We start from the raw sequence: 26402 nt of genomic DNA on the forward strand, positions 1-26402 counted from the left end.
TGACACTACACTGACAGCAAATGTTCAAATACAGGGCAATGACCAAGGCAATGTCTGGAAAAAAAAACCAAAACACTTTAATTTTTAAGACAACTGCAAGCACCTCAAACAATGGATTATTGTTACAACACTTGTTAGCTTTTTCACAATCTAGTTATTGCAAAGGCATATGGATAAATGTTAATGGACAAAGTCAAAAACGAGGCACCTTAATGAATGTAAAATTTAAAAATAAAAAGACATTCAATCCACTGACTTCTAAAAGAGGCTAAATATACCTCTATATATTACATTCTAAAATTGTATTGCCTACTATGGTTTGTGTCCTGGATTCTACAATTTTAAGGAAATGCATAAACAAAACTGTGTACAACCTGCAAAGGGAAAATCATTTTCTCAACTTCAGTTCATGGAAAGACAATGAAAAAGCTTAGTAAAAAGTCTGTCGTAGCCACACGGAAAGCTGCCCATGGAATGAACGTGGTCACTGTTACCTTGGAGCGGAGCAGTATTCTGCCCACTGCACTGCAAACTGTATATACCATACCTTGTGTTTTAGACAAACACGATCATGCTTTTCCAAAAATATATATAATTTTTTTCATTCCACACACTGAACATGTTTCTCTTGTCCAATTTAATCTACGCAGAGTTTAACTTACAGCGCTTAGAGGAAGCAACACCACATGGTACCGGGCCATCACATTTTTAAAGGGAAATCACTTTTTCTTCAAAATTACTTTTAAAAATACGCAAAAATACGAATGGGACTGCTTAATTATAATACATATTTTAGAATGAAAAGCACGACTTTTCTTCCTTTAAAGTGCCATATAAGGAATGACATCTTGTAACCCAGAGCCACTTTGTTTAAAATCCAATGTAAAAGGACTGTTATGGAATGAAAAGTTTGCACAACTCCTTGGAGCAGGTAAAGTCTGCTACATGCAACATAGGCTACAAAGCACTCTTGGTAGCTTTTCTGAAATTTGAGTCCCCATCCCATATTTAATGGAAGTTAACATTTACAGGGTGCATTTACATACACTATAATACAGGAATGATGTCCCTTTGCCAGAAGATAAAATTGTACATTTCCTTGCTATTTCCTGGTTCCAACTTGATAATTTCTTAAGATTGTAAATTATATAGTACTCAGCTAAAATATTTCTTCATAAATAGTTACAAAACCTGCCAAAACACAAACGGGAAAGTATTTTTCGTTCAAAAAAAATGATATTTGAATGTCACACAACACAAGAAACAATGCTTAGAGACATGTTATTGTTTCCAGAAGAAAATGGTCAGTAAACTACTTAGCTGAAGACAAAAGACTACCCTTCCCCAGGATCACAGTGCACAAAAAGCAAAATGTCAAACAACAGTACCTCAAAGCAAAATAAAGGTCTGAGGATGAAGCCAGCTCACTTGTAATCCTGATAAAGAATGAGAGTCACCGTTTAGGTCCAATGGACTGGGAACATTTGCTAGCTCAGAATGCTATATTGGTAGAATATGCTAAGAATTCAACCAAGGATGCCGAAGGCATTCGCCAGCCGAGGCTCGTTTTTCTGGAACCATTTCTAACATCGGGATCAGGAAATCTGTAAACTGTGCAGCATCTTCATGGGGCCAGCCGTACTTTTCCACAAGTACATCAAAGAGGCTCCAGGGCTTCAGCTTGGTAATGTGCCGCAGTTCTCCTACAGGGGAAAAACACGCCAATGTCAAAAAAGCTCCAAATTTGTACTTCCCATCATTGGTCCAGCCAGGTTCTTTTCAGTGAAGCAGACAACCTACCTGCTCAACACTTCATGGCAACAACAAAAGCCAACATTCCCCAAGCGATAACCCCTAAGCAGTAATCATTAAATGTACCCATGTCCTATTTCAGGTAAGCCTGGCAGATGTAGAGAGGGCTTGACGATGTCCAAGTGTTTTCATTTCCAAAGGCTGAGAGCGCCACTCTCACTTCAGCTTGGGATCCTTTGCAATCTGCAGACTTGCTTAGAGAAAAAGCCGTAAGATATGCACCATTTGAACTCCTTCCAGGGTTGCGGAACCTGCAGCCGAAAGCCACCTCCAGGTGCCCAAATGCAGCCCCATGACCGAATCCAAACTTCACACAACAAAACCTTTTATTAAAATTTGGATTCAGTCAAAAGGCTGCACTCAAGGATCCAGAAGGCCACATGTGGCCCCAAGGCCACAGGTTCCCAAAGAGGACTTTCTGTGATAATAGAGATGTATTATAGATCTGCACTGTCCCATATGGCAGCCACTAGTAAAGTATGGCCACTGGGCACTAGGAAATGTGGCTATGGTGACTGAAGAGTTTTAAGTTTTAATGTTCCTTTCTGTCCAAATTTAAACAGCCACAAGCAGCTAGTGGCTACTGTACCAGAGAGCTAGAGGCCAACCCAAATCAAACAACGTTCATGTCTACATGTTTTTTGTAAAATCTAAGATTCCAAGACATTAGTTTGTAAACTTTTAAAATTATACTTTGCAAACTGTGCTAGCTGCAGTTAAAAAGTGTGGGTCACAGGCAGCTTTGACTGACGTACTAGAATGACTAACAAGCTAGCAAGTGGCCTGTGAACTGAATGGCCCTTTTAATAACACACAAAAAAGTTACTTTTAAGTCAAACTGCTAAAATGTCAGGATAACTTCCATTATGAATAAATCATTTTCTCTCCTGTTTGAAATTTTCACAGGACGTCTCACCCCTGCCCACAGAGAGACCTCCTTGGGAGCCCCTCAAAGTGCAACCTGAGCCGTCCAGGGGACAGAGGCTGCGCTGCACCACGCCCAGGCCCCAAGCCACCCTCGGAGTCCTGTAGCTGCGCCAGCCGGGCCCCAGAGGGGAGGGGAGCTGCGTGCAGCACCTGAGCAGCGCCTCCCGCAAGGGCCGATCTCTCTCCCCCGTCACCTGCTATACTTGAACTAAAAAGGTAAATATTAAATATTTTTTAGTCAAGAATCAGTGCTGTGCTCACAAAGGTCTTCTCAGGAGGCCTGGTCATTTCACCCGGTTATTCAAGTCAATTTAGAAACACCTGCTTTTAAAAATCACAACAAAATTAAAAGAACATTACAGAAAATTACAAAAACGAAATGAAAAATGATCTCCTATCCTATCCCACAATGGCTCTTTCCTTTTGCCTATACTCTTTCCACGTACGTTCATATGGATGCTTTGTCTAAAGAGTTGCAATCATGCTATGCGTAGGATTCCGTAGGAAGCATCTTTTAAGAACGTTTCTAACTGAAGGGGCTGGGTATAAAATAGGGTTCTGGCTCCAATGTGAAGGCTGAGGACAGAGTTAAGTGTTGTTTCCGGACTGGAGCTCAGGCCTGTGGATCTGCACCCTGAGGGGCGGGAAGGGACCGCCTGTGGGAGGAAATAGTCTCTGGAGGAACAAAGTCTGAGCAATTACTGAAGGTTTATCCCTCTAACCCAGAAATTCCAGTACTAGGAAACTAGCCCAAGGAAATAAATCATGGCACTCTCATCTTACCCTTTAAATATGCTCAATGCAAAATTATACACACTTGCAAATTACATCTGTCCAATAACAGTGGTTTTTAAAAAAACCAAGGTATGTCCACTTGATGAATATTATTTAATATCACTTAATAATACGGGGGAAAATCATATGGTACAACATATGGTAGTAAAAGAAGAGTCAAAACTATTTTCTGCAGACAATCACAAACAAGACCGATTTTAAAAATGCCCATGAATATGGAAAGCAAGTGAACCAAAACACCAGCTTTGTTAGCACGTTGTTTCTCCCAATATCCACATTTTCTGTAATCTGACTATATTCATTTGGACTGATTTCACCAGAACAACAGTTAAAGCACACTAAGAAAGCTCACACATGACATGCTAAATCAAGTTCCCTGGGAAGGGGAGAGAACTTTCTTGACATTCATCTGTGTTAGAATAAATATTTCCAGGTTTGTAAATGAATGCAGCTGCGGAGAAGCACTGTCTGCTTAGAACAGCAAGGGAACCTATTTCTGAGTTTTTAAACTAAGGTCCATCAACAGGCATCAAATTTAGTACAATCTTCCATGAAAAGATAAGCTTTATCACCCTCAGATGTTTAACAACTGCATAATAACAGTTATGAAAACAATACAATGTTGGGAGGCTATGAAAAACTTTTCATACATAACTAGGCATGTGATAAAACTGATAAAAGCATTTGGAAAGAACAGCCTAAAATATGTAACTACTTTTGACCAGGTAGTCCTATACAAAAAATTGTATGTGGGAAGATGTGGTCTATAACAGCAAAATATGCAGGATAATCCTAAACACCAACAGGTACCAAACACACAGTCATATCGCAATTTAACAAAACACTGAATTGCCTCTAAAAAGAACAAAAATGTGGATTATGTAGGTAAGTGGAAAAACTCTATAACACCAAGTAAAAACAGGAAGATAAACTTGTCTAGATCCTATGATTACAGGTACAACCTTATGTCAATATAAGAAGGAATGCTGTCCTGTAGTTGATGAGGTCACTGAAACACAAACCCCAAGACCCCGACTCCGCATCTGTTAGCAGACAGGACAAAAGCGGGCTCAGCGTAAGCGAGAGCCTTGGTCCATCCACAGCTCCAGTCCTGCACAGGATGCTCGAGAAATACAGCTACCTCCACCCCTGCCACTTAGAACAATAAATAAGAATAAAATATTAACAGAGTAAAACATATTTTAAAAACACTATTTGCTCCTACTGTAAAGGTAGCTCCCTAATAAGTTAAAGAAATTCTACTTTGATAATTTTTTTCTTTTAAGAAAATATACAAAGATGTGTTTCACAAAAACAAATTTTACAGATCGTTAGAAACTTGTGATAATTTTTATTTTAAAAGTTCCATTTCCAGCCTTTCTTTCTTAAAGAATACAGAACACCACTTCACCCTTCCTGTGCCTACAAGCTGCCACTCTCGGTATCAACTCTGTCTCATGTGCACGCAAACAGGAGCCGCGTGCCAGGCGGGTAACTGTTAGAGCTGTTCTCCAGGAAGCCTCCCTTTGCCTTGAGAAACATGGTGACAGAGCCAAGGAAAACGGCAGGAAGCAGGAGGTGAGGGAGGGCTCCGCCCCTGGAGCAGAGGCTATGTGACACCGCTGTGTTTGCCTGTCCCTGACTAAGAGATGGCTTTCCAAGGAAAAGAATTAGGTACTTCCATTATTCTCCTGAATGTTATTTTTAGTGGTTTGTTAAGGAAAAGATGTTATTTTGTCCATGAAATTACAATATTCCAGAATTAAACAAAGCAGCCCATGAAGTTTCACTTTACCTGTGGGAGGACTACAAAGGCAAGCCCTAGTGCCATATTTACATGAATACTGGTATTCATAAAGCAAACCGTGATATAAAAGAGATTAGGATGGATTTCAATGGTGTACACATAGAAAGCAAATCTACCAAGAACTAGCAGCACAAAGCAAAAGACAAAATTTAAGAACTTGGAACAAATTCCTATGAAGGTAGACAAAATTGATAAACATTTTGAGTTCAAAATATGTATGGGCTGGGTGCAGTAGCTCACGCCTGTAATCCTAGCACTCTGAGAGGCCGAGGTGGGCGGATCATTTGAGCTCAGGAGTTCGAGACCAGCCTGAGCAAGAGCGAGACCCCATCTCTACTAAAAATAGAAAGAAATTATATGGACAGCTAAAAATATATATAGAAAAATTAGCTGGGTATAGTGGCGCATGCCTGTAGTCCCAGCTACTCAGGAGGCTGAGGCAGGAGGATTGCCTGAGCCCAGGAGTTTGAGGTTGCTGTGAGCCAGGCTGACGCCACGGCACTCTAGCTGGGGCAACAGACTGAGACTCTGTCTCAAAAAAAAAAAAAAAAAAAAAACACCAACAAAACAACAAGAACAACAAAAAACCATGAACCTTACCTCATATATCACATACTCAAAAATTAACTCAAAATGGATCATAAATCTAACTTGAAGAGCTAAAACTATAAAATTCTTAGAAAAGTAAATCTTCATGATCTTGAAGTAGGCAATGTTTCTTAGATGTGATATCAAAAGCACAAGTAAAAGAAGAAATAGTATAAAATTGGACTTCATCAAAACTAAAAATTTTTGTGCGACTATCACACGTGTAGAGAATTAAAACATATATCCACACAAAAACTTGTATGTTAATGATCCAGCATTATTATTCATAAGAGCCACAAAGTGGAAACAAGCCAAATGTCCTTCATCTCATAGATGAACAAAATGTGGTATATCTGTACATATAGAAAATAAGAGTACTGATTCTTGCTACCACATGGATGAGCCTTGAAAACATTATGTAAGTAAAAGAAGTCAGACACAAAACACCACATGGAATGATTGCATTTATATGAAATGTCCACAATATGCAAATCCATAGAAATAAAAACAGATTCATGGTTGCTGGCGGCTGGGGTGGAAAGGATAAAGAATGACTACAGTGAACACAGGGTTACATTCTAACAAAAATGTTCTAAAATTAGATACTGGTAACACTTGTACAACTCTATAAATATTCTACTACTGAACTGCATACTTTTTAACGGGTCAATTGTATGGTATGTAAATTATATCTCAATAAAGTTATCCTTAAAAAAATGAATACAAAGCATACAACAAAATAACTTCCAAAGAATGTATTAAAGTATGCAAGAAAAACAAATATCTCACTAATTAGTAGCTCAAAGGTAAATGACAGGAATAAATGGGATGAACTATAATGGAAATTACTTGAACCTGTTACAGCAATCATGTCATTGCTTTTTGTACCACATGCTAAAATTTAAAATTGAATGATTAAAATACTAAAACCTCTGATCAGTTGTGTGGCCTGTGGTTTGTGAGTCTGCAGTGTCTTTGTTGAGTGTTTGTGTCACTACACTGCCTCTAGGGCACAGAATCATCAACATGCCATCCTTTCATTATGACTGGGGGAGGGGCAGGGGAAACCTTTATTAGGAGCCTTCAAGCAGGGCCAGGCATGAGCATGAAGGGGGTACTGTAAGTAATGATGCCAGGACAGCAGGCGTTACACTACGACAGGCCCGGGCACGCTGGGACACAGGGTCACCCTACTTCCTGCTCACAAAGTCTTCCACCAAGAGAAGATACATGTTAATGTTTCTAAATTTCATAGGTAAATACTTGCTGAATAGGCTGGTCCAACGGTAATGTAATGGGTTATCAGAACTTATTAACATTAACATCAGTGTCACTAAAGCTGGTTGGTATACAACCCTCCACTGCTAAATTTGACTGGCTTAAAAAATTTTTTCTTTTGCTGAACCTATTCTTTGCCAGGTACTAATCTAGGCACTGAGGACTCAGCAGTAAACAAGATAGACCAAGCCCCTGTGCTCACAGAGTTCATCTTCTAAGGTCCATCACAGAGAAGGAAAAAAAAGACTTTTTATAACTTAGAATTAATGTTTTAAGATGAAACGCTGGTTAAAGTAGTTTGCTTTTTGTTTTTTTGGAGACAAGGTCTCACACTGTCACCCAGGCTAGAGTGCCATGGCATCATCATAGCTTACTGCAACCTCAAACTCCTGGGCTGAAGGGATCCTCCTGCCTCAGCCTCCCAAGTAGCTGAGACTACAGGCATGCGCCACCATGCCCAGCTAATTTTTTTATTTTGTGGAGACGGGGTCTCACCATGTTTGTGTTCAGGCTGGTCTAGAACTCTTGGCCTTAAGCAATCCTTCTGCCTTGGCCTCCCAAAGTGCTGGGATTACAGCCACCTTGCCCAGCCTTATGTTTTAAAAGTTTTAAGACTCATTACCTAGTTTCAGGAAACTTAGTTATTTCTACAAAGAGTCAAGCTCATATTGAGAACAAACAGCCCTGGGCCGAGCCTTCCATGACCCCTCCTGGAGTCAGGCACTGACCTGCACACAGCGAGGCCTGCCCACAGCGAGGCCTGCACACAGCAACGCCTCCAGGGTGGCCCCTGCCCTTCCTTGCCAGTCTTTCCAAAGGCAACAAAGGCCCTCAGAGCACACCCTGCAAGTTCATAAATCATTCTGATGCCTGATCTTGGCATTTATCTCTGCTATTACAAAACTGCAATGACATGAGACTATTTTAAAACCTGAAAACAAGAAAATCAGGGAGGGGCAGTAACAATGTCTAGCCCATGTGATTTGTCAATCACCCATAAAAGAGCTTGGCTCTTTACAACAATAAAAGAATCTATTGATTTTTAGGTGTTCTGGAGATAAGTTAAAAACATTCTAATAAGCTTCAGCTCAAACATTAAATTAAAAATATGCAATATAGTATCTCTTTTTAAAACTCAGCTCCCAGGCTTAGGCCCACAGTTCTCAGAGTCCCTGCACTGTCCCCTGGCTATTCCACTTTAAAGCACTTCTCCTGACGCTGTCCCCGACACACGGGCAATGTAGGTTTTATGCTGCTACACAGAAGCTTCCTGCATATCACACTTTTGAAATTTTCAATTGCATTTAAGGCCTTTAGTCTGACGCACACACCTGTGTACACATTCACTTTTATCCCAACATACTTGATGCCCTCATCTGGAAACTAGTTTTGTTGTTTGTTTTTTTTTAAAGTAAACTATCTTCTTTAATAATTCCATCCTCAGCACAGCAATTTTGAGTAAAATAATGCCTACTGATGGGTCAGAAGAATTCCCGGTTAGCAGCCCAGTGAGGTCTGTTCCTGGCTGCACTGGCTTTCCCACCATCACCTGAGGGCTGGGACACTTCTGGGGGACCACCCACTTCTTAGAGACAGGACAGGGACAAAATCCACAGAGGCGGTGATTTCTACTGGGCCACCTCTTGACACACTCGTTTCTTACTGGCCTTTGGGGGCTAAGAGCCACACTCGAAGGAATAACCAGCAATTAACCTTCAGAGATTAATTTCATAGGGTGAGAGCAGTAAGTACATTCCCTGCCCAAAATCCGGCTTAATTTTTAAACTTCCTTGCCAAAGATTGATTCAAACTAGTCATGATCATTACTCCCTGAATTATAAGTAAGAAGATAAGGTGTCAATTAGCTTCATTTCATGTTTAGCTGTAACACATAAGACCCTACTCCTCTTCTCTGGCCCTGGGGTGGGAGGAACATCTGTGTCTCATCCAGGAGAACAAAAAGCAGGAAAAGCTTCTGTGAAATCACTCTCAATCAAGAACTTATTTTCAAATGTGACTTAAACAAATTAACCGCAGTTTTAAACTCTGCTTTGTTCTTTACCAGTTCTGGCACAAAGGTATTTTAGAAAAGAAATTTAAATGGATACACTTTATTTTATTTATTTATTTTTTTTTTTTTTGAGACAGAGTCTCACTCTGTTGCCCGGGCTAGAGTGAGTGCCGTGGCGTCAGCCTAGCTCACAGCAACCTCAAACTCCTGGGCTTAAGCGATCCTACTGCCTCAGCCTCCCGAGTAGCTGGGACTACAGGCATAAGCCACCATGCCCGGCTAATTTTTTTGTATATATATATTTTAGTTGTCCATATAATTTCTTTCTATTTTTTTTTAGTAGAGACGGGGGTCTCACTCTTGCTCAGGCTGGTCTCGAACTCCTGACCTCGAGCGATCCACCCGCCTCGGCCTCCCAGAGTGCTAGGATTACAGGCGTGAGCCACCGCGCCCGGCCATGGATACACTTTAAATTTCCATTATTCTCAAAATGTACATTCACATATACTTAGGGGACATGCCAAAACACATCTTTCATGCAACAAACCATTCCCCTCCTCCTAAGGGACATGGTGAAATCTATTTTCATGACAGGGCCTCATTCCTCGTAACATTATCCTGAGACTTCTGTAAAAAGCTAAATCCCTTCTGATCTCCACAGCCATTATGAATAAACAGTAATCAGGAAAGAACTTAAGTCCCAATTCCCAGTCATTTTAGGGGATTTGTCACCTAGTCACAAATTTTCCCTTACATCCAAAGGAAGGGAAAGCGTACTCTAGTTACCACAGTAACACCAAGTCAAACCGGGTCTATCGTTGAGAAGGAAGCCAAATGCATTTTGACTCTGCAGGCACCTTCAAATAAGCTACTCAGGAAGAACCCAAGCACACAAGTCCTAGATGGCGAGGCACCCTGTAGGTGCACGTGCAGGAGCCGTCCCAGGGCGGGTGCTGAGGGGAGGCCCAGGGCAGGCGCTCTGGCTGCAGCCCCACTAGGCACAGGCACCCAGCCTAGGAGCGCTGCCTCCTGCCTCCCAGAGCAGCTCCAGCACCGCAGGCTGCCCGGAGAGGCTGCCCCTGTGACTTCATTTCCTCAGCATTCCATGCCTTTCCTTTGGTCCCTCTTCCCCTACTTCCTACGGTGCTCAGTAGGTGGTCCCCAAGCCCCTCTACAGCAGACAACAGACAAGGAGGAAATCTGAGCCAGGTCACTCTAAGCAGCCCCTTGTTGCTGAGGAAAGGCTTCCACGAAAGGAAGAATCCCCGTGCGCCTTTGCCCAGGGAAGCAGGTGAGGCTCCTCGCACCCGGGTGCCTGCCTGGCTGGAGGAGCAGCGCTGCGGCCACTGCCTCTCAGGTCGCTCCCTCCCCTCTGGAGCACCATCAGGTCAGGCACGGTCTGTGCCCACAACACACCAGGCGAATGTCTCATGGGCCACCCTCTCGCCCAACTCCCATCTGAAGTCCAAAGGTGAGGACTTCAGCTGGGGTTCACAGCAAGTCACCTAGGAACCAAGTCCCCCCCGGGGGCCAGGCCATTCCTGCAGGGTCTAGAAAGATTCTGAAATGTGGAAGGCAGAATCTGCCTTCATTAAAATAAACAACAATCCAGAGCTTTTCCTTATTCCAACCACTTTCAAATAACATTTTCTGTTAGTTTCCTAAGGAAACTTTGTGTAGAAATTCAAAAGCTCCCTGTTTTCCTGTGTATAACTGTGCTGTGGCAGTAACAGCAGCAGCTGCTGCTGCCTGGCATGCTGCGCAGGCATCCTTTCTTCCACCTCGCAACAGCACAGCCCAACGGACCCTCCTGCCGGGGGAGGAGGCCCCAGTTCAGAGCCGGCGTGAGGAGCCAGTCTCACAGCAGGCTTAACCCCCAGCTCTGCCACCACACACGGTTCCACGCAAAGCCCCGTTCCTGCCCTGCACTGCTCCTGCCCTGCACTCTACTCGGTCTGCGCAGAGAGGGGACTGTACCTGACTCACGTGATCCAGGCTCAGGGACTAAACTCTCAGAACCAAAAATTATTACAGATTGTATGGAAAATGGTTTTTCCTGACGACTTCTTTTTCTGTGGTACGTCTTAAAAAGATAGTGAGAAAAATAATTACATCTAATTATTAAACGTAAAAATTACATCTAATTACATATCTGACAAGTTGCCTTCACTGGGTGATCCCGTAAAAGCTAAGCGGTGTGGTCAGCGTGCCCAGAGTAAGTACAGCAGGAACCACCACGTTCAGCACGGTTGGTTCTCAAGTCTCACACATTTAACAGAAAAATGTAGTTTAAAGGATAAAATGAGGACGGGTTAGCTGAGCATCACTGTGGTGTTATGAGATATGTATATGTATATGTCTTCATCCACAGCTCCCGACTCATAACTCCCGTAGTCCTTGTTATACGTTGGGGCACTTTAGGCCTCAGGAGCAGCCTTGGCAGACAGAATCTCTCTCTGGCCTTCTCCTGTCCTCCTTGCACCTGCCCAAGGTAGGACTCTAATCTGATTGCGGGTGAGAAGACCCTCATTCCACAGAGGGTCCTGCCTCATTCCCTGGAGGGAGGGATGCTACACAGGGAGGCCAGGAAGAGTCTGGACAGGCCTTGCTGGGTTTAGACCATGTGCTTTCGGTCTGATCACATTTCTGCATGGTTGTCAATCATGCCCATGTAATAATGAAGCTTCTGTAAGAATCAGAGAGGGCGGGGCTCAGAGAGCTTGCAGAGAGCTGAACACGAGGAGGCTCCTGGAGGGTGGCGCACCCCGGGAGGGCATGGAAGCTCCCACCCCTTCCCCCGTACCTCACCCTACGCATCTCTTCATCTAAATCCTTTGTAATATGCTTTATGACAAATCGGTCAATGTAATAAGTGTTTCCCTGAGGTTTGTGAGCTGCTCCAGCAAATTAATCAAACCCAAAGAGGGAAGGGTTGTGGGAACCCCACTTGAAGCTGGTGGATCAGAAGCTCTGGAAGCCCAACTTGTGACTGCTGTCTTGGGGGTGGGGTGTCTTGGGGTGGGCCCTCACCCTGTGGGATCTGATGCTATCTCCAGGTACATGGTGTCAGAGTTGAATCAGAGGATATCCAATTGGTGTCCACTGCTCGGTGTGAGGGAGGAAAAAACCCGTATTTGGCCACAGAAGTCCTCTTCTGTATTGATAGTTGTGCAGTTTAGAGGAAAACATGGTTTGGGAATGTTTTCCCAAAGCAGTCACCAAAGTGAATAATACAGGATTACTGCTCTACAAAAATTTATCTTATAGGAAAATATAAAGTCAAATTGGTTCTCCAAATTTGGCTAAAGCAGAGGAGACAGTACTTGGGACTTTCAAAAATTTCTAGAAACTCCATGTCATACTCAATGTCAACTTTAAAAGTTCTTTATTAAAGGGTATTACAACCAAAAACATCTAAGCTGGAGCAACATGAATTAAGAGGACCAACTATGCTCATCACAAAGCCCTTGGAAGGGTTTTTAAAAACAGTCCCGGGGCCTTTGGGTACTGTTAACGATTGCTTGCTAACTGGGGATACACAGGGCAAAGAAACAGCTGTCCATGGTCAGTGATAACCACAACATTAAAATAAACCACTGCAACACACTGTGACATAATGGGAAAATAAGACTTGATTTTTAAGAACGTGATGTACACTCACTACATACACAGCTCAGAGAGACCAAAGAAGATGTCCATGGACATTCACTAATTCCGTCTCTAGGCTGCCTGTGTTCCACCAAACAGGGTCCCTGAACATGAAAAATGGAAAGATAAACCTCGCTGCTTTTTAAAAAATCACTTAAACTCCTTTTCACAAATACTTGAATACATGGATTGGTGCTTGGCATAAGAGGGAGAGAGGTGGAGTAGAAAAAGAATTTTAGTAAGGTTGTTCTCTTCCAAACGCTTATTCCACAGGTATCAGATGGGTCAGGTTTATTTCCTGAGAGCTTTCTTCAGTAGAATCCCCAGATGTAAAAGTCGAGATCTTTCTCCACTGCCCAAACACGAATGCACAATTTCTCCTTTTGGGAGAGGATTATGCTGAAAATTATTGTTGCATAAATACCGTTACCTTTTCTGGTGAAAAACTCCTTGGAATATTTCCCCAACATAGCGTATTTTCGAGGAACTTTCCCCAGCAGTTCAATGATCAATGCTATGTGATCTGCATGGGAAACATTGCCAGCAAAACAGAAACACACGACAGTTTAATCAGTACACTGCATGCAGACACTACCACCGCCCGCGCAGACAGAAACAGCGTGACCTGAATGACCAAAAGCACAGGCTTTCCCCATGCAGCCGGATTCAGGGGCCAATGCACAGGGTGACTGCAGCTCAGGACCAAATGCAGTCTTCCCCGACAACTTTTAAATCAGCACAGGAATTCTGCTGGGTTGCTTTTTGAATGTAGGAGAAATGCCTTTGTCACCATTAATGCTACAATCGGCAGCTGCTATTCCATTTCTGTCTGCATCGTGGCGCTTTTCAAAAAGAAGAGGTACTACCTCTGCGATTGAAGAATTCCCGAGAATATTTTCCAGATAGAGCAAAGTGCCTTGGGATACTGCCTAGCAGCTCTATGATGTGGGCTATGTGGTCTATGGAGGAGAGAAAAAAAGGATATGGGAATGGGAGGGGCAAAGGGAAGGATGGGATAAAAGAAGAGGGAAAAAAATTGAAATTAGTAAAAAATCAGAAATTAGATTCAAATCAACAATGTCTGCAGCACATCCATGCAGAGGCTTGTGGGATCGGCAGGCCTCAGGCACCATCTGGAGCAGTAACAGTGACTGAGGCCAGCTCACCCCAGGCCACCCCAGCATTGCAAGCAAATAAGCATGGAGATGGTCAGGTTTATAGATGGAATCCAAGCCAGAATTCCAGGGTTTTTTAGCTCAGCTCCCAAACAGGCCGGAGAAATGGGCAGCACATCAGCAGACAAAATGACCACGGAGAGGCTTCAGGTATGCGCAGCCTGTCCTCTCCGGGCCAGCAGGGCTCACGCCCCGGTGCCAGACCAAGAGGACAGGCTGGCATGGGCCCCTGAGGGCTCTCCGGAGTGCCGCCTGTGCCAGGCAGACCCTGCCCATTCACTGAGACTGAGGGGGCTTCAAACTCAAAGGAAAAGCATCTGAATTTGGTGTTTGAAAACCAAAACATGGCTCTATTTCCGTATAAACACACAGCACCCTCCAGAAGTTCAGAACTGGCAGGAGACCCAGACTGAGATATTCAGAATGCAGCAATACTCACCTTCATCTCTGGAATAGTCTTCCCCAGAATGTGGTTCAAACAAATAATCTCCTGTTGCCAGCTCAAATGCCTAGGATACAACAGACGACATGCTAATAAGCATTTCACAGAGGCTGGCCCCCAAGTCAGCAACCTGCTTTCCTTATAGAGGAGACCTACATTTTATGAGGATCTGAATCAAACCAAAAAGCCTCCTAAGAAGTGCTCAATGCTTAATTGTTTGTTTCTTTCAAAAGTTAAAAAAAGCTTCAGGAATATTTTTACACCTCTCCTAACGGAAGATACACACACATATATATGGGCTATGAATTCTCTTTATTTTGCAGGATGCAAAAGTGAAACATCAGTGAGTCAGCCGCACCTACGTGCAGGCCTGGCCAAAGCACAGCCCCATTCTATGAACTGTAGAGCCAGGAGGACTCAAGCCAGGACTCAAGCAGGCCTGTCTGACTCGAGCACCTGCCCGCAACCGGCTTGCTGACCTGAGCCCCCTGAACAGCAGACCCTGCTGCTTCCTTTCAGCAAAGACCTTCATTTTCAGCATCTCATCATCTATTTTCATCATCATTTCATTTATTTCTGACTCAACCAAAGAAAAACCTAGAAACAAAAAAGCTCCCAAGGCCAGACGAAGCAGATGTCAAGGAGGGTGGGCTTCCTGGGTTACTGTCAGCTGTCCCTCAGCATCCAGCATGTAGGAGAGGCCATTTGTTCCCACTTCCCTTGCTCATAAAAAAGCTCAGGACCTTGGGTTTAAGTTAGTAACAATATACAAAGGCAGCAACTGCAATTGCTCTGCTGATCAAATATAATACTATGTTTGAAAAAAAAGAAAAAAAAAAAACAAGCTAAATCCCATTTCTGGGTTTTCCCATAGTTCCCTCTCTCCTGAATGAGATCTTGCTGTTCTGACAAGTGCTGAGAGGCGCAGCGCCCCCTTCAATGGACCTGTGGGTCAGTGGCTGCCCCCACGCCTGCCCCGACAAGCCACACTCAGAAAGGTTTACTGTGCCAACCTACCTTCCCTTTCTTTCAATGACCAGAATGCTGGGAAGGCACCCATAAGGGGAAGACTTGCCAGCCTGGGCGAGGGGCTGTCTCTCCTAGCACTGTCTTTAACAAACCAGGAGTGGGCAGAACCACATCATATTTTCATCATTTTTAAAAAAAGACTGCATGTGAATCAGTTGAAGGAGGGAAGCAGGGTGACAAGACTGCTGCCAGCTGCACCTGCAAAGAGCTCTGGTTCTTGAGCTTGGGGTCTGAGCAGGACACAGACATGCTGAGGCTCAGCACAGGGTGGACTGGTCGTCCCAGCAGTGCAGATGCACGAAGGCACCAGAAGGCACCAGAAGGCACCAGCAGAGCACTCGGGAAGGCCCGAACTTGGGCCCCTCCGCCCCATGCAATATAAACAGCTGAACTAATCCCACATCAGCACAGAACACCCTACATTTGGCCCCAATTCCAAGGGGAACGACTGGATTACATACTCAATGGCCAGAAGAGTCTTTCTAGTCTGGGAAGCAATTAATTCAATCCCTTACAAGCCAAACACAAAACGTGATAACCCTAATTAGGGAGAAAGAGAACTTGAAAAGCCACTTGGATGGAAAGTTCTAATGCAAGCTCCAGTTGCTCTTTCACCCCTGCCTTGAGTCCTGTGCTAACTCTTTAATTAATTTTCAAAAACATTTCAGTCTGGTTGTATATATTTCCTCCCCTCCTCCCCCAAAGAGACAGGGTGTCACCATGTTGTCCTGGCTGGACTTGAACTCCTAGGCTCAAGCAATTCTCCCGCCTTGGCCTCCCCAGTTGCTGCAGAAGTGTGCCACCGTACCCAGCTTTGTACATAATTCCTACTGCCTAACACCAAAATAATGTTACCTAAGTGTTCTTTAAAAGATGACTATTTTGATTAACACCCCATATATTTCCAATGAAACACTGAAAGAAGCCTATCAATGAAATAGTTTTTTAAAAAAGGAAGAGGGAAAATGGAAGCTCCCCTGTAATGTCATCTAGTTTTAGTTCTTTGGAGAGGGACAATACTCTCTTAACAAATATGACTTGTACAACAGGGTGAATGCACATTACAACAAAAACACCTGCTTTTCTACTTTACAATTTTACACTAGCAGCATTAAAAAAAATGAAGATTATTGCCTTTAACTCAAGTTACTCCCAATATAACCTTAACTATTTACTTTTAATACTTGGGAACTCTGGCTTCTGCCTTCTGTGCTTGTCCTGGTCCCCTCAGAGGGCTTTCCCCTGGACCAGCCTCTGTTTTTGGATTCTTGGGAGACCAGGTGCCTCTTTCCTGAAACGCCTTCCTATGCCAAAGGTCCCCATTCTGATTAAATAAGATCACTTATTTATTCTGTGATGTGACCAGTGCTGAAGGTGTTCAGTGACTTTTGTCAGAATGGCTTTTCTTGTTTGTATGGCACTGACTAGCACTGTGCATGGAGTCCGTAAGAAGTTAGGGACTCTGACACAAAAATGCAGAGAAACCAGCACTTCAGCCACACAGGAGTTTTACATCATATACACTTACACCTGGAAGGGCCCCAAAGCTCAAGAAAAGAAAAACAGATCTGAAAACTGACACCAGGCCTCATTCTATTGTGCTTCTGCAGCTGCAGAACCTAAAGTTCTCCTCTCTGACACAGAAGGGGACTGGGCCACATCCGTCAGCTCTTATTCCCAGCGGAGTCTCTGTGAGATTTGATGCTATATATAAGCTCAAAGGACTACAGGATTTAGCACCATGAACAATCTGTGGCTTTATGACAGCTTGGTATTATAAGGTCAAATTTAATATGCTGTAATATTTTTAAACTTCAACAAAAGGGTGGAGGTGGAAAAACACTGCCTCATCTCTCCCAGGCTATCGGAGGAAGAACTAAAGGGACCTCTCAGCCATGGCCTAAGGGGTGGGGTCAGCAGGGAAGAATGAGAGTTGCCTGTTCCTAAAAATCACTCTCATGACAACCAGCCAAGAAAAAAATAAAAACCATACGGAGCACCGAGGGAGCTTATGCCTAATTCTTGGGAAAGGGGCAGGTGAAAGGAGACAGAGAATGCTTTCCCTTGGGACCTGTCACTGTGTTCACACTCCCATACTCACAGAGACACTGCAAGAAGCTGGCAGGACACAGAGCCTGAGTGGAGGATAAATCCTTGTCTAAGGCAGGCAGGACAGATAACATGGCACAAAACCATGCTGACAGCTCCATCATTTTCTCACCACATCTTTGTCCTATTTTTCTATCACCAAATTTAATACCCAAAATTAGAAGCACGGGATTTCAGAGCTGAAAGAGTTCTTAGCACCTAATTCAGGGAGGGCCGAATGCTGGTGACCAGTGCAGCTTGACCTCCCTCATCCTGCGTGGCCCTTGGCTCCCAGGGGGCTACTCCCTGCTGCGCCACTGCTCCCCGCTGCTCCCCGGGCCCCCTTTCCACGGCCTCCCTCTGCGGGTCATACAGAGGGGGTCAAATGCCTCTCCACATAGTTGTCTCTAAATTCAACGAAACCATCACAGTGAATCCACCGATTCTTTTCTATACTTAGCCAAGGCAGGGACTTGGTTTTCAATGCAGAAAAACCCAAAAATTGTGAATAATTTTAAAATTATCTAATATTAGCCATAAGAACAAGGGGCTAGAAAGGCCCAGTGTTTCAGACCTATTTGCCCATATCAGTTCAAGTTAGCATCAGATCATGCTAACCTGAAAGACACAAAACATCTACTTTTTCTCATATTGTCTGGTACTATGCTTTTACTTTAGCATTAGAGCACATAAAATACAGTAAATTCAAAAGAATTATTAAATTAAACTTTAAATGGAAAATTAACATATTTATTTTGCATTGCCTTTTTTTTTTTTTTTTTTTTTTTTTTTTTTAGCAAGAAGACATGTGCCTTACACACAAGCCCTTTCATTTAAACATCAGAGAAGAATTTGGATAAAAAATAACAGGAAACAGAAAAAGCACGAACCCTCACAGTAAGCAACCCACCTCTCCCAGTGTGGGAACGACAGAGTAGAGCCCACTGAGAGAAAAGCACTGAGCTGGCTAGGAAACAGGGCCGAGAAAGGGGACCTGAAACTACTCCTGGGCGAGGGACCACTGGTGACACCAAGTCATAGGTTCACAAGAATGACAAAACATGACCAGCGGGCTGGGGAGAGCTCAGACACAACCAACCTGTGACGTGCAAAATAAGCAGCAGCAACAGGTATGATACAGAAGAGGCACCTGCTGCCTCTAGGGAGACATCACCACGCTCTCTCTGGAATGTTCTCTCTAGGAATGGCTTCAGTCAGAGGGAGCATATGCCACTGCTCCTGTCTCAAAAGTGACTGGACACCCTAGAACAATCAGCCAAAATATTCTCTTGATCATTCTTCGTAAAGGAAGCGCGATTACGTGCTGGTATCTAGGGAGATCCGTCCTGGCTGGGAAGCGGGTGAGGAGCCCTGCCCCGGCTCCCCCAGGAGAGGCCACCTGGAAGGGCTCCACCCTCTCAGCCTCAGCAGCCTCCACCTGAGAGACAGCTGTCTCCTGCTCCCCTACAACGTGAGTGAAGGGGAAAGCACTCAACAACCTGCCCACTCTCAGGGCCAACAGCAATTACATGAGGTCACTGTGTCGCCACACTTGAGTCTGTCGGGGCCGTGCGCCGTGCAGGGACTTAAAAAGAGACCATCTCTCACAAGACCGAGCCAAACCAGGCCGAAAACACAGGGCAGGCATGAGGAGAATTCTTCCCGTTCTTAAGGCACCCAAGGCAGCAACTTTCCCCTCGCCAAGCCCACAGTGGACAAGCCTCACAGTCAGAAAAACTGAGGCCACATGCCCCGGCAATGGCCCCATCAAGAGCATCAAAGGGATGAGCCAACAGAGGGAAGAAAATGGCCAAGGCCGTTCTTACCATACATGCCGTACTCCAGATGTCAGCAGGTGTGCTGTAACCTGCTCCTATTAAGACCTCTATGGATCTATACTGGCGAGTCTGGATGTCTTCCGTGAAGTGTTTATGCTGGAAGGGAACAGATGGCATTACCATGGAGGAACACAGACATTAAAAAAGGGTCTTCTCACACAGAATCACGACAAAAATGTTTTAGAAAGAAACTCTACTTACCACCCAACAAGCGTTTCCCAGGTCAGCAATTTTTACTCTAATTTTATCTGCGTTCCGTGGATCCAGAGGATTCACCAACAAGTCGGCCGCCCGGGTTTTTGCTGGCGTGAGCAAACAGCAGGACAGTTAGTGCCTGGGTAAGTGTCCGCACGTGTGAGCCCAGTGTCTGCCAGGACACAGTCTCCTCCCCTAAAGGGTGGTCTACGATCACTTAGGCCTGGAACACCGTAAGCTGAACTTAAGTAACAGAATTAAAAATCTTCCCACCTCTGGAGAATATTCCACAAAAGAGAGCAAATAGGGCTGCCCAGCCCAGAGGACACTGGGGTGACTGCCTTGCTGTTGCTCCTTAACCCTGCCCCTTGCCCGCTGGCCAGCACTGAACACTCTGGCCTTGCTGTGGCCGCTCCCCATGACACCTAGGCCCTCAGGGCAGGTCTTTGCGAGCTGGTGTGCTGCTACAGCGAGCACAGAGGCAGAGCGTGCTGCTGTGGGTGACCCATTACTTCCTGGTGACAACCAGGACCACAGGGCCCCGGCACCCACACCCAACACATCCTACATCTCCTGCTGCTTGGGCTGAGCACACACAGACCTCAAGGCCTAGAAGATTGCTGATTAACAAATACAGATTAAATCTATCCTGGTTTAGTTTTAGACCAGGAAGACTTAGGCAGAGGTCTCCTGAGATGGCTTGGGCCACAAAGGCAACCTCCGAAGTCACTCTCAATTCCAGTGTGATCCCAAGGGAATCTCAAAGGCAGGCACAGAGACAGGCTTCCCAGGGCTTTCAAGGACCAGAAGCACCTCTCAGACAAGCCTGGACCATGCCTGTACCAAGCATCATTAACCAGGGAGCAAGTAACAAAGAAAAATAACTTGGTGAGGTCCAAAAATAAAATCCTGAAGTTAGCATCTTCATCCCCAAACCTCAAACTGACCTACAAGCTCAGATTTCTCGTAAGGATGAAATGTAATCATAGCTTTTTATCTTAGAAGTGATTTTGAAATGGTGTTTACAAACTAAACAGAAAAGCCTGCTCAATGCAGAACATTAAACACACCTGGGATAGCCCTTTGTGGTTCACTCAAAGCTGGGCACTGCTAAAATGAACTAAACGTCTTTTGGGTATACGTGAGCTACGGACCCATGGTGTAAGAGGAGGCTCCAACTCCTCAGCACGCCCTATCCAGGCAGGACCTCAGCACGCCCTATCCAGGCAGGAAGGCCAGCCTTGCTTAGGTTAGCAGGGCAGTGGGCAGGCAAGCCCCCAAGGCACCCATGGAGCTCCTAAGGATGCCAGGAGAATTCTGGCCAGTATCTCAGCCCTTGAGACCTGTTCCTCGGGCTTGTGGCTCAACCTGGGCCAGCCAGGCACAGATGTTCCCTTCTTGATACCTTCCACATGCCTGCTTCCTCTGTATACAGATGGTGATCTTTACGGTGGGGCCTGGCCAAAGGCTGGGATGAGCTCAGGAAAAGAAACACAGGAACTCAGAAAATGATGAGAAAGAAAGCAGCACAGAACACAAAAGAAGGGAAAATGTATACACTGATACATGGCGGCTGAGAACAGAGCTCCAGGATAAACGTACAATGCTGAGAGTAGACAGACGGCCAACACTAGAAATGACTAGATGAATCCCTCACGTCACTTCATCAAGGAGAATCAGCAGGGAAGAAAATGGAATTTGAGATTTGCAGAATCTAGATTCAAATCTAAGTTTCAACACCTATAAGTTGTAAGACTGCCAAATGAAAACTTTTTGAGCCTCAGTTTTTAGGAAAAGAGGAAGAGACCACTCCCCTTCCTGCCAAAGAAACAAGAAACAATCCAAACACAGGAGAGTCAGGACAGCATCTGGCTGACTGGCTAGATCAGGGGCTTCACCCTGCTGTGATCGCTGAACCACCCTCTAGGGGCTGCGGCTCCTGTAACTGGCCAGTGAGGGACCAGAGAGCAGGCAGAGGCGGAAACCCAAGGGTGCGTCCCACCTCCACACACTTCAGACAGTAGTTCTAAGGAGAGAAGAGAATGAAGCCACAGTAGTCCTTCTGTGGTCCTCCTAAACCACCGCAAGATTTGATTTCTTCTTCCTTTCTGAGCACCAGTAACTGTGAGCTGGCTGTTATCTGAGGGTACTCAAGTGGAAGGAGGTGATTTGTAATCTGCCACCCACTCTGAGTTGTTTTTAAACACACCTCCCGGGAGCTGCATAATTCAATTAAGCTAGAAGAAATACACTTTCAAAGACATATCACCACACATTTAAATACAGTTCATTGTATTTTTAATATCCCTCATTTATGTTCACTAAACAAAATCTCTTTGGTGATATACTGCTATCCTCCTGGTTCAGGTTTGTAAACAGTTACCCAGCTTATATACAGTGTGTTTCTTTTTTTTTTTTTTTTTGAGACAGAGTCTCACTCTGTTGCCCAGGCTAGAGTGAGTGCCGTGGTGTCAGCCTAGCTCACAGCAACCTCAAACTCCTGAGCTCAAGGGATCCTCCTGTCTCAGCCTCCCGAGTAGCTGGGACTACAGGCATGTGCCACCATGCCCGGCTAATTTTTTCTATATTTTTTTAGCTGTCTATATAATTTCTTTCTATTTTTAGTAGAGGTGGGGTCTCGCTCTTGCTCAGGCTGGTCTCGAACTCCTGAGCTCAAACGATCCGCCCACCTCGGCCTCCCACAGTGCTAGGATTACAGGCGTGAGCCACCACGCCCAGCCTATACAGTGTGTTTCAAACCATACTAGGTAATTTATCTCGATAATTATACAAGAACACAACAGGAGGTAAGAGAGATTCTGCTTTTCTGACTTTTTTCTCCTAGTACTAGGGAATCTGACAGCACCCGTCCACAAACACCCATTTAAACTTGTGCCTGCTGCATTCGCATAATCATTGCAATTCTGCTCTGCACCTTCTCTGATTAGGTCACCCCTGTTGTGACCAGTCACAGCTTTTCCTTCTCATGGATACTGGTGACACAAACGACAAGTTGTAGCTGTCCTTCCTAAATGAAAAGCCTGCAATTTCGCTCTGCTTATTATACCAAGAAGCAAATAAGCGGGAAGATTTCATTTTAGGAAGGGCTGGGGCCCTTAATTCACTTTGATAACCCAGTCTCTGGGTGACACTGTGGTCATTTGTTCCACGTGAAGCTCTCCTAGAAACTAGTAAGATAACAGACAGCAATGTGTGAAGAGACAGCTGCCGTCACGTATGCACAAGGCACTGTGCTACGCACACACCAACTTCACATTATAAAACGTCTGTACAAGGAAGGCACGAATATCCTCTCCATACAGAGGAGGTTCAGCACTAGGCCCGAGGAAACAGTAGCAGAACTAGGAGATTTAATGCTAACACCTGACCCATTCATTCAACAAATAATTACTGAGTCCTTTCTATGTGCCAAGATGATACCTTCTATGTGCCAAGATGATACCTTCTATGTGCCAAGCACTCTCTTGGTACTGTGAACACAGCATGAAGAAAACATGACCCAAATCTGGAAACTCATGTACCAGCTGGAAACACGGACAATAAAGTAAATACATAGTAATTCATACACCATCTCAGGGAGCTATATATGCTATGAAGAAAAACACAGAAAGGAGATGGATAACAATGAGGATGTTCGGGAAAGTCTTTTCTGAGAAAGTGACATTCAGGGAGAGGCCCAAATAAAGGAAGCCATGGAGTGGAGAAGTTCTAGGCAAAGGAGACAGGAAGTGCAAAGGCCTGGAGGCAGAAACGAGCTCTCAATTTTGAGAAACTTTGTAAAGAAGCCAATGTAAGCGTGCAGAATGAGCCAGGGGAACAGAGGGAGGGGGTGAGAGAGCAGATGGCATCAAAGAGCCACCAGGGAACAGACTGGAGAGCTCTTTGACTTCAATGAGGGATGCCTGGGGCATAGCTCTGTGAGAAAAACAGTGGAGACCCTCTTTTAAGGGGGAAAGGGAGGATGATGGGACATGCTTTTGAGAGATTTCTCTGGACGGCCGGACAGAGAACAGACTGAGGAGCGCCAGCCGAAGTGAGATGAACGTGGAGGCTGCATTACAGCAGCAGGCATGGACTGAAGGTGACCTGGGTCACCACCAGGTGACATGAAAGGATTCCAGATATATTCCACAGGTAAAACCAAACAAGACCACCCTGCTCTAGGGCCTCTGTCCTTCAGATGTGATGAGCCAAGATCAGTGCTATGGCTTTATAAGCTAATAATCTAAGAGGAACCCTGCCTCCTCTTCTCAATCTTCAATGGCTGCCAAATTACTCCAGGAAAAAAGTGTACATTCTTTAGCCCGGCATTCAAGTTCTTCTTCAGTCTTCTCAGTCTGGCCCCAAGCCGCCTTCTACTATTCCCTGATGTGCACACTCTGCTCTAGTGACAAGGACCTACGCAAACTCTCAAGAAAGATTGTTTCTCTAGCCTCATGTTCCTGTGGTACCAGGTGGCCAACTGCACGCCCCTAGGCCATACGCCTGCCACACAGGAAACAAAAAAACACCTCCCACAGGAGAAGCTGCCCCTGGTTATCAAATGACCAAGGCAGAAACCAAAATTGAGTGTCTCCAAGAAAAGACTAGATAAGTAGATCCTGTCCCTGGTGCGTCCCTAGAATTTAATAACACTGAAAAGGCCTGTTTGGTAAGAGGCTGGGATTGATAAAAAAATAAAACAGAACACAACAAAAAAAATCCCACCTCCTATTAGAGATGGTATATATATTGGATAGGGTAAAGTTTTGATTAGAAAAAGGTAGGAGAAAGGGAAGAGTAGAAGAATATAACCAAATATTACTCATTTGTTTGTTATTCAATAAATATTTACCTTAGCACTGGGTTAGATGCTGAGGATACAAAGATAAGAATGTGCTGCACTCTCAAGGAGTTTACATTCTGGTCAGGAGAAAGATACTGAAAAGGAGCAATGACCAGGCAATTAAGGAAGGTGTGACTGGGAGGAGAGGAGGAAGACAGCTGTGGCCTGTGGAGGACACAGGAAGCCCTCGCCAGGAGGCAAGACATCATGTCCTACCATGTCCTGGACCAGGAAGAAGAAAAAGGGGAACTGTAGGATAACCGAGGACATTTGACTATGGAATAAATAATAGATGTGTTATGAAATTATTAATATTCTTACAGATGATGGTACTATTGCTATGACAGAGAATGCCTTAATTCATCTCTCAGGAGATGAACGCTTACGTATGTAGGAGTGAAGTGTCCTAATATCTGTGACATACAATGTGTGTACAAAATAAATACATGTAATTTGGCAAAATGTTAATGTTGAATCTGTACAGAGGATATATAGTTGTTCACTGTACTATTCTTCAAAATAAAAAAACTATAGAGATGTTCTCCGTTCTAACACTTGCTCTCCCTGTGCCTCCACGGGCGGTGCTGGCTACGCAGGGACGCTACACTCCCCTGCGGAGACTGCGATAGAGCGTGGGAGCTGTGAAAAACTGCAGGCAGAAGAATAGACTGGTTTGATTAGCATATTTCAAAAACATCCTAACAGCTACGTGGAAGAGCAATTTGAAAGGCAGGTGGGGATGAAAGCTGGAGAGAACACGAAGCCAACGGGCCAGCACAGAGCCTCTGTAGCAGGTGAGGCGAGCGGTGACGGTGCTCACGTTCGGGCTAGGCGAGGAAGACCCCTACTTCGGAGGTATGACTGGCAGAACATGGTGACCCAATGGATGAGAGAGAAGAAAGAGGGCGGACACACGATGACCAGGTGTCTCAAAGGAGCAACACGAGATGGTGGTAACAAGTGTAGGCAACGCAGCACGTCTAGCAGGTGGGCAGGGAAAGTGGTGCTCTGGTTCGGAAGTGTCAAGTTTGAGGTTCCCTAGTGACACACAGATGGAGCTGTCACGGGAACAGGTGGATAAATGAACCTCGAGACAGGAGAACTGAGCAGCCAGCAATGTGCTTTCCTTGGATTCAGGACTTGTTTCCTCACATCCTTCAGGTCTCTGATCAAATGCCACCTTGTCACTGTCTACATGGGATCTAAAGCAGCCCCTGTCACACTACATCGTCCTCACCAGGCTTAGCAGGAGGCAGCTCTCTTGGCCACCTACCCTCGCGGGAACGTAAGCTCCATGAGGGCAAGTGCACTGCAGCTTTGCGGACTGCTATGTCCTCAGTCCTCACAACAGGGTCTAGCACACTGCTGGAACTCGATAGTTGCTGAATGAATGTGGATTTGGCCGTCAATGCCACAGTAAGGAGTGGATATCATGGGCAGGCTCAGCTCAGTCAGGGAAGACCCATGTGAAGAGTCTGAGAAGTGGGCTGAGAACAGAGATCAGGGAGGCCCCAACATTTAAGACGCCTGAAGACGACTAAGGAACTGCCCAGGAGGACAGGACAGAGCAGAGCCAGCAACACTCAGGGAGGACAAAGGCTGAGGTGGCAGGGTCAGCAGAGTGGGGCCCACGTGTGAGCCAGAGCCTCCTAAGAGGTGACACACTGGGACGGCAGCACAGGCTCACGCCTATCGAGAGATGTGGACAGTCTCTGCCTAAGTACCTAATGCTTCTTTACACCCAAGCAACATGCTCCTAGTTTAATCACCTGTCTCCGGTGGAATTTTACACTGTATCTAAATTAGAAATTGTCCTCTCTTCACCCATTGTCATTCACCTCAACCTGAGGTTCCTCTACTTTTCTTTGTCATGTGGGAATTTTTTTCTTTTTCCAGATGTAAACCTGTACCACCTACTCCTGC

General features: G+C 44.9%; 1 protein-coding gene across 8 annotated transcripts in view; it reads right to left on the reverse strand.

The window, feature by feature from the left end:
* Window positions 1–53: 53 nt before the first annotated feature.
* The window catches only part of SRPK2 (SRSF protein kinase 2), a 222111-nt gene continuing 195762 nt past the window's right edge, over window positions 54–26402 (reverse strand). For 5 of the 8 annotated variants that reach the window (XM_069461365.1, XM_069461368.1, XM_069461370.1 and 2 more), the window contains 5 exons: window positions 19640–19740; window positions 19427–19534; window positions 14481–14550; window positions 13733–13825; window positions 54–1703 (listed from right to left, as the gene is read on the reverse strand). In XM_069461365.1, the coding sequence (XP_069317466.1) occupies window positions 1519–1703; window positions 13733–13825; window positions 14481–14550; window positions 19427–19534; window positions 19640–19740 (557 nt within the window). In that variant the 3' untranslated portion in view covers window positions 54–1518. Of the gene's footprint in view, window positions 1704–13296; window positions 13390–13732; window positions 13826–14480; window positions 14551–19426; window positions 19535–19639; window positions 19741–26402 lie in introns of all 8 variants that reach the window. The other 3 variants (XM_069461366.1, XM_069461369.1, XM_069461373.1) reach the window with 2 other exon arrangements.

The sequence above is a fragment of the Eulemur rufifrons genome, chromosome 29 (assembly GCF_041146395.1).
Source record: "Eulemur rufifrons isolate Redbay chromosome 29, OSU_ERuf_1, whole genome shotgun sequence".
Lineage (NCBI taxonomy): Eukaryota > Metazoa > Chordata > Mammalia > Primates > Lemuridae > Eulemur > Eulemur rufifrons.